At 32.4% G+C, this 12,507-nt stretch overlaps 1 protein-coding gene across 2 annotated transcripts in view; it reads right to left on the reverse strand.

The window, feature by feature from the left end:
- Window positions 1-1,981: 1,981 nt before the first annotated feature.
- The window catches only part of LOC112905742, a 21,016-nt gene continuing 10,490 nt past the window's right edge, over window positions 1,982-12,507 (reverse strand). The window contains exon 4 of one of the 2 annotated variants that reach the window (XM_025978767.1): window positions 1,982-2,747. In XM_025978767.1, the coding sequence (XP_025834552.1) occupies window positions 2,300-2,747 (448 nt within the window). In that variant the 3' untranslated portion in view covers window positions 1,982-2,299. The remainder of the gene's footprint in view (window positions 2,748-12,507) is intronic. The other variant, XM_025978768.1, reaches the window with a different exon arrangement.

Genomic DNA, 12,507 nt, shown 5'->3' on the forward strand with positions numbered 1-12,507 from the left:
TTACAATAGTGTTCTACTATTGTTGTTGAGGGTTGCTCCAATAGCAACACCCATGTTCCCATGCATATTTTTTCTAAAGACTAACTGGTGAGGAACTGAATTATGAATGTACCTATAGTTTCTTAGTAAATTACACGTTACTTTGGCAATGATGGTTACCTCAGCCATTTCGTACGTATGTTTCATATGGAGTTGCACGATTAGCAATTGTGCTTATTAAGAATTAATGTAATTAATGTTTAAGTACCTTTCTGACGTTTCGTCTGTTACTTATGTATTAAGTTGTAACTTTTTATTGCGATAATATTCTTTACTTTTATTTGATAACAGCTTTATCAACTATGGATTGAACGGGTTGGCCGTGCTGAAACCAGTGGACCGTGTAAGGAAATCGTATCGAGTGTGCGAGATCCGCTTCGGATCGGAGAGTTTGTATCCTGGTCGCTGGAACAAATCCACCGTAAGGTGAGATGACGTTCCAACTTTATTTTTACTCAACGCTCCTACAGAGAGAGGTAACTAATATCGTTTCTTCAACATGTCCTCCATACTTTCATTATGTTGTAGAGAATTGCATTACAAACAATTGTGTTTTTGACATTAGTAAACCAATTTCTGCCTAGATATGATTTCTGATGGTTATGGAGCCCACATTAAATATTGAAATGTACTGATATTATTCATTTGCTTTTTCACATGTATCTTTGTGCGGTTCAACTTTTTTTGTCCAAAAGGCAATTTTCCTTCTTCAGCACATATTGCCACAAATTTGTGCCGATGTAAATATTACCAGAGAGGTGGAGGTAGCGCTCTAACACTATGCAAAATGATAGTCGCTTCCACTGGACCCACCATGATCTGAACCTATGGGTGGTGCAGGATATTTCTAAATTCCCCCTCTTTACGTGAATACGAAATATAAATAGGGTACTGCAAGGGAAGGAAAAGGTGGAAACATCGCGGGATCCCATGAAACAATACGCGATGAGGAGGTATCAGAACATCAAAAGTTTCTACGTAGCAAGTAGAGAACCGGTAAGGGTCATACATGTCAGTAGATAGGCTATGACAGTTCGGCCTCAAAATCCCATGTATTTTCTTATGAAGGTTCAATTTCGTCCTTTTTCGACCGTTTTACCCCTTCCACTCCCACTCTGACGTCAGGGCCATCAACCATCTTTGACAGCTGGCATTGTCAGGCATCCTTGACAGCTGTCATCGCCGGCCATCTTTGATATCTGTCATTGCCGGCCATCTTTGACAGCTGTCATTTTCAGCCAGGGCTTCGCTCTGCTACTATCGTCTGCGACTTTGAATTTTCCGCTATCTTCGCTGCAGTTTGTCCTCTCGCCGCCAGATCTCTCGCCGCCTTGTTGCGACATTTTTTTTTTCTGAAAAAAAACTGTGAACAGAGTTCTGGTTCGATCCAAGGCAAAACAGCTTTAATGCTGCTAGACCGACGTGTTAACCAACCGACTAAACATAGAGTCTTCAGTGCAACGGTAACATAAAAGTAAATATTGCACACCGTTGATGTATTTACGCTAACAATACGCCGCGCGTGCGAATGTTTGCGTGTATATGTGTGTGTCTGTGTGCGTGTGTGTGTGTGTTTGTTTGTAAAGTGTGCGTGCGTCTGTGTGAGAGCATCCTAAGCGACCTTGATCGAATTATAAGTACAATTGGCGGCTATCTGCTATGTATGTATGTACCAGTATGTGTATGCATGTGTACCATGAGAGTAGTTATAATTAAAGAAGCTTTTGTTTTTCGTTTACCTCATTGCTAATGAATGTAATTAATAATATTTATTGACCTTGAATGTTACATAATAAAAATTTATCGTTTAATGTGCAGTGAGCATGTGTTGGTGAAACGCAGTATTTACACACTAACGTAGATAGACACATGCAATGCTTTATTCATATGTGTAAGCGTATAGATATTCGTATTAAGTAACGGAATCTATAAAGAAGAGACGAATAATTCATTTGCTTTTATTAAATAAGTGTTTGATATACAACGGATGGTTGACTAAACAGGTGACTTATTATTATTACCATATATGATTAGAACAGCGAAAATAAATTAACATTACTCATATACACCTGGTATTTACCTATGTACATCAAATTTGCTTTACCTATACCAAAAATTAACTTCTATTTTCCTAATATTAATGCCTATTATTACACTAATTACTTTGTTACGATAGGAAAACAAACCCGGACTGTGCCGTACAGTTTATATTAAGTATATACATATATTCAAAAACTTGAGCTTAACAGCTAAAAACAACCTATTCTAAGGATTCATCGCCGTCGTCCTTAATGAAGTAATGTCCCCAGGGAAAGGTCTCATACGATCCCTTAATTAAATACCTTTTATCGTCGTGGGGATTTAACGCGATCTTATCTTGTGTTATGGAAAAAACTGCATGTTTTTCGGATCTTATTAAATTTTGAGAAATGTATTTAGTTTTAAAATTGTCAACACATTCGACGAAGTCGTCGAGCGTAATGACCCGTTTAATAACAGACCTTTTAATACCTTTAATCTTTTTCGTCAAGCCGATTTCTGTTCTAATCGCGTTGCTATTATTTACAGCCTGTTTAACGGCGTACATTTTCGATCTCAGACCGATAAATAATTCAACTGGTACGCCGTTAAACTCGTCTTTCATCATACCTAAAACTTTTTTATTTACCTGTGGGATGTTGTACTTGTTGTCTTGCGGATAATCGCTGGTATCAAAACGTGTANCTTTCATTTTTTTCTAAATTATTATTTTTATTCAAACTTAGCGCTACTGGGACATATAAGCAAATAAGTAAGCAAATAATTGCTTTTGATATGCGTCTGTTCAATTTTTCCATTACGATTCGTTTAAACACTATAGGCATGTACGACTTTCTACTTATATTAAATACTATTTTATTGTTCAATTTAATAAATTGACGCAAGTGAACGAATTCACCGATAACTAGAGAATGTAATCGTATGCCTGTATGTTTCAATGTCGAAGTACAGTGAATACTACTTATAATGAACACGAGCAGAAAGATAAAATATTACTTTAACCATTATTATTCGTTACAGTAAAAATCGCTGTTTTCGTGCGATTTCTACGTTCGATGAACAATTGGCCTTAGCTGTCTGTAGGTACCTATATGAAACCCGTTGGAAATGCATAATTTTTAAGAAAATCATGTATTAAGCTTGCTTAAAAAACATTTTTGGATTGTATTTTTCCTTAAAATTCTATTTTGCTATTTGGTTTCGACTATAAATGCGGCGATCATTTATCGGCAGACAGTTTCCGGTAAACTTTTGCTACTTGAATCAAATTGATCGAAAAATTATCGTAATAATTTTATGCAGTTTACATCACGAGGTAGGCGGCAAACCTAATACGTAATACATTTTGATGTGGAGCTGTTCATAAAATCCAACATGGTTTAGACCTCCGGAATAATTTCAGAAATATGATAGTAGATTGTAGATGCAACTGAAATACAGTATTGAAGGCAGAACGTTTTATAAGAAAGAAATACATAACACAGTCGATGTAGGTATAACTTGTTTATGAAAAAGGGTTAACTTTCGTCGTCCTTATTGTATGTAAGGGATATGAAAGGGAGTTTATAATTTATCATCTTTACAGATTCAGTTTTCGTTAGTGGCGTGGTCAAGTTAGGAGTTTTTTTAATACTAATCGACTCACGTGTGCAGTAGGAAGGCTAACAAAGTTATACCAAAGTTTTAGATGTTAGTATAAGATTGTTTTCTTCCTATAGGGTCAACGACTTCGTAAATAAATTGTTGACTAATGAAAGTTTGAAATAGTTTCTTGAAAGCCCTAAATAAAAACATATGCACGTTTTAGGTAGGCAAATATAATAATTTTATCAATAATCTTTAAAAGCAAAACAAAAGAGAAGCACTTGGTCAACTTCTAGTAAAAATCGTTTATTAAGTTTTGAATAATTTGGTTTTGTCAGTCATACTTTGTATTACAATGATAAACATTTCGTTTAAAATAATAATCTCTGACAAAGTGGAAACACACTTCATGTAGGTATAGAAACTGCAATTTTAACTGTAACGAATAATAATGGTTAAAGTAATATTTTATCTTTCTGCTCGCGTTCATTATAAGTAGTATTCACTGTACTTCGACATTGAAACATACAGGCATACGATTACATTCTCTAGTTATCGGTGAATTCGTTCACTTGCGTCAATTTATTAAATTGAACAATAAAATAGTATTTAATATAAGTAGAAAGTCGTACATGCCTGTAGTGTTTAAACGAATCGTAATGGAAAAATTGAACAGACGCATATCAAAAGCAATTATTTTCTTACTTATTTGCTTATATGTCCCAGTAGCGCTAAGTTTGAATAAAAATAATAATTTAGAAAAAAATGAAAGAATAATGATGACCGTGCAGTCTGATTCCGCTAGAACTGAACCCCAATCGTGTTTAGTAAATAATCAGCAAGAATATGAAAGAGCAGTTGAAAATTTTAACAGTCGATCATTAATAATAATTGTTAATACAACAAAAATTGAACAGAACACCATAAGTAAATTACCTAACTGCAATGAATTTAATAAAATGACATCGAATGATTTTATATCACAATTTTGGAACTGGTTGGCTGCATTTGTAGGTTTGGTTGCATTCCTACTTATTGTAATAGTCAAAATGGAATAATGAACGGCAATAATTGTTTAAATAATACATATCAGTTTAAGAAATTATTACGTCTTAAAGTGAATATTACGGATATATTTTATGGACACAATTTATGAAAGTTCATATACTAGAAATCACACAACAAAATAGAATTGTAACGAAAAATACTATGCAATAATGTTTTTTTTTAAGGATGCTAAATTTGCTTGATACATGATTTTCTTAAAAATTATGCATTCTTTACGAACGCTTGTCGGGTTTCATATAGCTACTTAGGTACCTACAGACAACTAAGGCAAACTGTTCATCGAACGTACAAATCGCACAAAAACAGCGATTTTTACTGTAACGAATAGTAATGGTTAAAGTAATACTTTATCTTTCTGTTCGTGTTTTTCATAAGTAGCATTCATTGTATTTCCACATTGAAACATACAGGCAGACGTTTACATTATCTTGTTATCGGTAAATTCATTCACTATACGTCAACTTATTAAATTGAACAATAAAAGGTAGTACAAGTAAAACGTTGTACATGCCTATAGTGATTAAACGGATCGTAATGGAAAAATTATACAGACGCATCTCAAAAGCAATTATTTGCTTACTTATTTGCTTATATGTCCCAGTAGCGCTAAGTTTGAATAATAATAATTTAGAAAAAAATGAAAGTATAATGATGACCGTGCAGTCAAATTCCGCTAAAACTGAACCCCAATCGTGTTTAGTAAATAATCAGCAAGAATATGAAAGAGCAGTTGAAAATTTTAACAGTCGATCATTAATAATTGTTAATACAACAAAAATTGAACAGAACACCATAAGTAAATTACCTAACTGCAATGAATTTAATAAAATGACATCGAATGATTTTATATCACAATTTTGGAACTGGTTGGCTGCATTTGTAGGTTTGGTTGCATTCCTACTTATTGTAATAGTCAAAATGGAATAATGAACGGCAATAATTGTTTAAATAATACATATCAGTTTAAGAAATTATTACGTCTTAAAGTGAATATTACGGATATATTTTATGGACACAATTTATGAAAGTTCATATACTAGAAATCACACAACAAAATAGAATTGTAACGAAAAATACTATGCAATAATGTTTTTTTTTAAGGATGCTAAATTTGCTTGATACATGATTTTCTTAAAAATTATGCATTCTTTACGAACGCTTGTCGGGTTTCATATAGCTACTTAGGTACCTACAGACAACTAAGGCAAACTGTTCATCGAACGTACAAATCGCACAAAAACAGCGATTTTTACTGTAACGAATAGTAATGGTTAAAGTAATACTTTATCTTTCTGTTCGTGTTTTTCATAAGTAGCATTCATTGTATTTCCACATTGAAACATACAGGCAGACGTTTACATTATCTTGTTATCGGTAAATTCATTCACTATACGTCAACTTATTAAATTGAACAATAAAAGGTAGTACAAGTAAAACGTTGTACATGCCTATAGTGATTAAACGGATCGTAATGGAAAAATTATACAGACGCATCTCAAAAGCAATTATTTGCTTACTTATTTGCTTATATGTCCCAGTAGCGCTAAGTTTGAATAATAATAATTTAGAAAAAAATGAAAGTATAATGATGACCGTGCAGTCAAATTCCGCTAAAACTGAACCCCAATCGTGTTTAGTAAATAATCAGCAAGAATATGAAAGAGCAGTTGAAAATTTTAACAGTCGATCATTAATAATTGTTAATACAACAAAAATTGAACAGAACACCATAAGTAAATTACCTAACTGCAATGAATTTAATAAAATGACATCGAATGATTTTATATCACAATTTTGGAACTGGTTGGCTGCATTTGTAGGTTTGGTTGCATTCCTACTTATTGTAATAGTCAAAATGGAATAATGAACGGCAATAATTGTTTAAATAATACATATCAGTTTAAGAAATTATTACGTCTTAAAGTGAATATTACGGATATATTTTATGGACACAATTTATGAAAGTTCATATACTAGAAATCACACAACAAAATAGAATTGTAACGAAAAATACTATGCAATAATGTTTTTTTTTAAGGATGCTAAATTTGCTTGATACATGATTTTCTTAAAAATTATGCATTCTTTACGAACGCTTGTCGGGTTTCATATAGCTACTTAGGTACCTACAGACAACTAAGGCAAACTGTTCATCGAACGTACAAATCGCACAAAAACAGCGATTTTTACTGTAACGAATAGTAATGGTTAAAGTAATACTTTATCTTTCTGTTCGTGTTTTTCATAAGTAGCATTCATTGTATTTCCACATTGAAACATACAGGCAGACGTTTACATTATCTTGTTATCGGTAAATTCATTCACTATACGTCAACTTATTAAATTGAACAATAAAAGGTAGTACAAGTAAAACGTTGTACATGCCTATAGTGATTAAACGGATCGTAATGGAAAAATTATACAGACGCATCTCAAAAGCAATTATTTGCTTACTTATTTGCTTATATGTCCCAGTAGCGCTAAGTTTGAATAATAATAATTTAGAAAAAAATGAAAGTATAATGATGACCGTGCAGTCAAATTCCGCTAAAACTGAACCCCAATCGTGTTTAGTAAATAATCAGCAAGAATATGAAAGAGCAGTTGAAAATTTTAACAGTCGATCATTAATAATTGTTAATACAACAAAAATTGAACAGAACACCATAAGTAAATTACCTAACTGCAATGAATTTAATAAAATGACATCGAATGATTTTATATCACAATTTTGGAACTGGTTGGCTGCATTTGTAGGTTTGGTTGCATTCCTACTTATTGTAATAGTCAAAATGGAATAATGAACGGCAATAATTGTTTAAATAATACATATCAGTTTAAGAAATTATTACGTCTTAAAGTGAATATTACGGATATATTTTATGGACACAATTTATGAAAGTTCATATACTAGAAATCACACAACAAAATAGAATTGTAACGAAAAATACTATGCAATAATGTTTTTTTTTTAAGGATGCTAAATTTGCTTGATACATGATTTTCTTAAAAATTATGCATTCTTTACGAACGCTTGTCGGGTTTCATATAGCTACTTAGGTACCTACAGACAACTAAGGCAAACTGTTCATCGAACGTAGAAATCGCACAAAAATAGCGATTTTTACTGTAACGAATAGTAATGGTTAAAGTAATACTTTATCTTTCTGTTCGTGTTTTTCATAAGTAGCATTCATTGTATTTCCACATTGAAACATACAGGCAGACGTTTACATTATCTTGTTATCGGTAAATTCATTCACTATACGTCAACTTATTAAATTGAACAATAAAAGGTAGTACAAGTAAAACGAATTAAACGAATCGTAATGGAAAAATTATACAGACGCATCTCAAAAGCAATTATTTGCTTACTTATTTGCTTATATGTCCCAGTAGCGCTAAGTTTGAATAATAATAATTTAGAAAAAAATGAAAGAATAATGATGACCGTGCAGTCAAATTCCGCTAAAACTGAACCCCAATCGTGTTTAGTAAATAATCAGCAAGAATATGAAAGAGCAGTTGAAAATTTCAAGAGTCGATCATTAATAATTGTTAATACAACAAAAATTGAACAGAACACCATAAGTAAATTACCTAACTGCAATGAATTTAATAAAATGACATCGAATGATTTTATATCACAATTTTGGAACTGGTTGGTTGCATTTGTAGGTTTGGTTGCATTCCTACTTATTGTAATAGTCAAAAAATGGAATGATGAACGGCAATAATTGTTTAAATAATACATATCAGTTTAAGAATTTATTACGTCTTAAAGTGAATATTACGGATATATTTTATGGACACAATTTATGAAAGTTCATATACTAGAATCCGCATAACAAAATAGGATTGTAACGAAAAATACTATGGAATAATGTTTTTTTTAAGTACGCTGAATTTGCTTGATACAGGACTTTCTTAAAAATTAAGCATTTTTTACGAACGCTTCATCGGGCAATGGCAAATTATGCAACAAACATTTCGCATTAATTTGTCGGCATTTGGTAAACTTGGCGAAAGTGTGGAATTTGGTTTTTTTAAACACGTCTTACTGAATATAAATAATGTATAATTGAAGTACACTCAAATGTAAGATTTTTCCGTAAACTTTAAAAAATACACAAACGGCGAGGCACCACGTAGAGCAGGAGATGGTCTGCGAGGCCGAGAGTAAATAAAAATTAATTGTAATTTCCATATTTTCCCCAATTTTTTTTGTAATCAAAAGAAAAACAATGTTTTACTTCAAAGGTCTCACCCCCTGTTTTCTTCAGATATTGTTATTAAATGCAGTAGGGCGTGCTGATGAAGTAGGTACATACTACATACGTACATACGTATTGTACAGTAGTTTGGTTCGGTACATATTTATTAACTGCACAAGGCTTTATGTACAAAACTTTCTAGATATATGTACATTATACGTACATACACACTTTGTGACAGCACAACCGTCTATCAGCTCCGTCTCTTTGTTAGATCAGGTGAACTAAAGCACATTCGATAGTGACAGTTTTAACTTAATTCCTGTCGAAATCGTCGAATTTCGGATTTAATGCTTTTCGAGCGCACTTTAGAAGTTCCAAACAAAATTTTATTATTTCAACAGTCGGTGATAATGCGAAATACAAAAGAAAGTGATGTACATATGTATATGTGACGCTTTCTTCAGTACTAAATGCGTTAAAGAAATAAAAAGGTTTCAGAAATGCTTTCTACCTACAACTTTCTCAGTTCTTATTATTACTAATATATTACGTTCAAATTTATTTCACTAAATTATGCATACAAAAAATTGGATTCACATTAGAAGTAAATTCTCTACAATTGTCATGCGTTAGTTTGGAAATTTCGGAAAGGATTGTTAAAAGCAGCAGAGCAAACCATCCAAACTTAAGAAATTGTCACACCTTACGGCAGTGGTTTCTAACCTGTGGGGCGCGAGACTGTTACAAGGGGGGCATGCAATTGTTTCCAAAATATCGTTTTCGAATACAAACCAAAAAAGTCGAATAGGTAACAAAAAAATGAATCAGCGAATTTTTCGGGTACAAATGCTAAAACATCCATCCATTTTATGTATATTTTTACATAATATTGTATATTATTCTGTAGCCCATTAAATAAATTATAATATCAGTTGATTAAAACAAAACAATTCGAAGTGGTCTGTATTCTGTCGAAACTGCCAGACGCGGATCGCGATTTCGATCTTTTTGGATCTCATCAGCGCATCGCAGGCAGCTTCGACAGAACACAGACCAACCTTTACCTGCTGTCTTAACAGCGCGTTTTAGAAAATACCACAAATGGCGTGGTGAGCGCCATCTGTAGTACGATACTACATTTGAGGATTACGTATGCTCCAACAAGGTCCANAAATGCGAATACGAAATTGATATGTATGAGCTTCGTTTGAGTATAAACGTAGTAGAACACGCAACATTTTCCAATTTGTAAAACGAACAAATCGTTATCCGCGATGATGTGGACATATCTGAACGTTGTTTATTCGTTCAATAAGATTTCCACTACAATAAGTGGATGAACGTGATGTTTGTGTATTGCGAAAATTAACACAAGTATAAAATCGCAGTTCTGCTGGTTCGCCGTTATAAACCGCTAAAATTTAATGCGTGTAGGTGTAAACGGTAATTTCGATGGGTTATTAATAAAATCCTTCCTGCTTATTATAACAAAATGTATCCTCTCTATCCAAGGGGGGATCAAAGGGGTTAGGCAAGAGCAGCTATGGATTTTAAATTAAATGTACAGATTCATTAAAACTTGAGACGTTTTTAAAAAACGACTTTAAAGTAAGAGAAGATTGTTAATCTAACTATAATATATATTTTTTGTCAATATGTTAGGCGATTTCTTCTCCATTTGTGAACTGATGATTAATGAATCTTTTTCATTGGTTGGGATTTAAATAAAGGGTACTCCCTCTTAAATTTGAAGAAAATATTCCACCACCAAGGGTGGGAAATTAAAGGATGATGAAAAAATAGTTGAAGAAATTAACGCAATCTCATTACTTCGGTCAGATCTTTTTCTGTTTTTAATCAGAGAGGCAAAGTACTGAACTCGGTTCGTATAGTCAGTACATTTAAATTATAAAATAGCTACTCCATCTGAAATTGATAGGTACAAATGTCATACAACAACAATTTTTGGTACTGGGTATCTAATTTTTATGTCTTTTACTTGTTTAAAAATGTGAATACTGTCTTAAACATGTTTATGTACCACCTTTTCTGGACCAACACATGTGTATATTCTCCAATTTCCGGTTGTTGATTTCTAGCAATTGAAAATTCTCCAAGATGCTTTTCACACATTTACAATTATAATACAAAATCAGAGGCTGTACAAGTGTCTGTAGTAAGAAATAAACGGACGAACAATAAAGAAATTCCCCCTAATTACCACAACCAACAGTCTTTTTGCGGGCACGTGTTTGGCCCATTTCTTATGTTCGCAGATAAAATTGTTTGCTGTGATAATGAGGGATGAGTCTCTTCTTATTATTTCAGATATTTATGTTTGTCTTACAACTTTATTATCAAAACTTATGCCATTCGGGTCTTTGTTTTCGTTATTTTTAAGACGAAAAAGAAACAGAAAATGATGGAAGGATAAAACTAAGAAGAAAATGAGAATGGACGTAATTCTACAACGTAACCGTGTCCCTTGCCCTTTTAAAATAATAACGACGAGCAAGGCACCTGCAACAATTAACGGAGACTGACAGTAGGTGATATTTAACAAACGATAGCAGACATGGGGCATCGCCTGCCACATATTTTAAACGCTTGTGATCGTGCTTGATGATAATAAAGAACAACTATCAACAAGGCTCCCCTATGTTCGTTCCAAAATAAAGAAGAATTGTAGTGGAAAAATATGAATAAATTTTAGAAATTACCTATAAGACCACCTGTCTGATAACAAGATAGCATTGTAAGGAAAAAATGTGATGCAATAATTTTTTTATAGCACATTTATCTAAATTGCTACATGAATTTCTTCAAGCTAATACATTTTTTATAAACATTTCATTGAATTTTGTTTCGTATAAAAGTAACTTATTTTTTTTTAACGTGGTATAGTTTATTTCATCATATAGTTTTTGTTGTCAAACAAGTAATGTACTTTCGATAGATGCACAAAATTTATTTATATTTTTCCAATATAATTCTTCATCAATTTGGAACGGAAATTGTGTCTAATTAATACGCGTTTTTTAACAGTTGAAAGCATACGTGTGATAATAGAATGTTTTGAATTGTCATAAAATATTATATGGCTAAAAATATCCGTTTAAAATATCGGTACGAAGTGCACAGACCTACGCATAAATAAATTGTTAAAATTGAGTTTGTGTTGAATAAAAACCTTTTATAGCCTGCAATTTCCTTTTGTTGTAGTACATTTTGTAGATGCACTATTATCCGATTGTGGAGGAGGGTTGTTTTCTATTATTATTGTTTACTTATTAAAATAATATTTTCTTTTTGATGGTAATATTAAAAGCGTGTCAAAATGTATTATTTAAATTTAAAATAATGGTAAAATATGTAAGTACGAGGGTGGATTGATAAGTTTCCGGCCTGACCAAGAAAAACAAGGTTTTTAAAAATTTTTTTTTTTTATTTCTCAACATAATCTCCTCCAAGGCTGATACATTTCTCATAGCGGTGTTCCAGTCTATTAATGCCATCTCTATAGACTGATTCGTCAAGCTCCTCAAAATAACCATTTACA

This window comes from Agrilus planipennis, unplaced genomic scaffold (genome assembly GCF_000699045.2).
Source record: "Agrilus planipennis isolate EAB-ADULT unplaced genomic scaffold, Apla_2.0 scaffold290, whole genome shotgun sequence".
Classification (NCBI taxonomy): Eukaryota; Metazoa; Arthropoda; class Insecta; order Coleoptera; family Buprestidae; genus Agrilus; species Agrilus planipennis.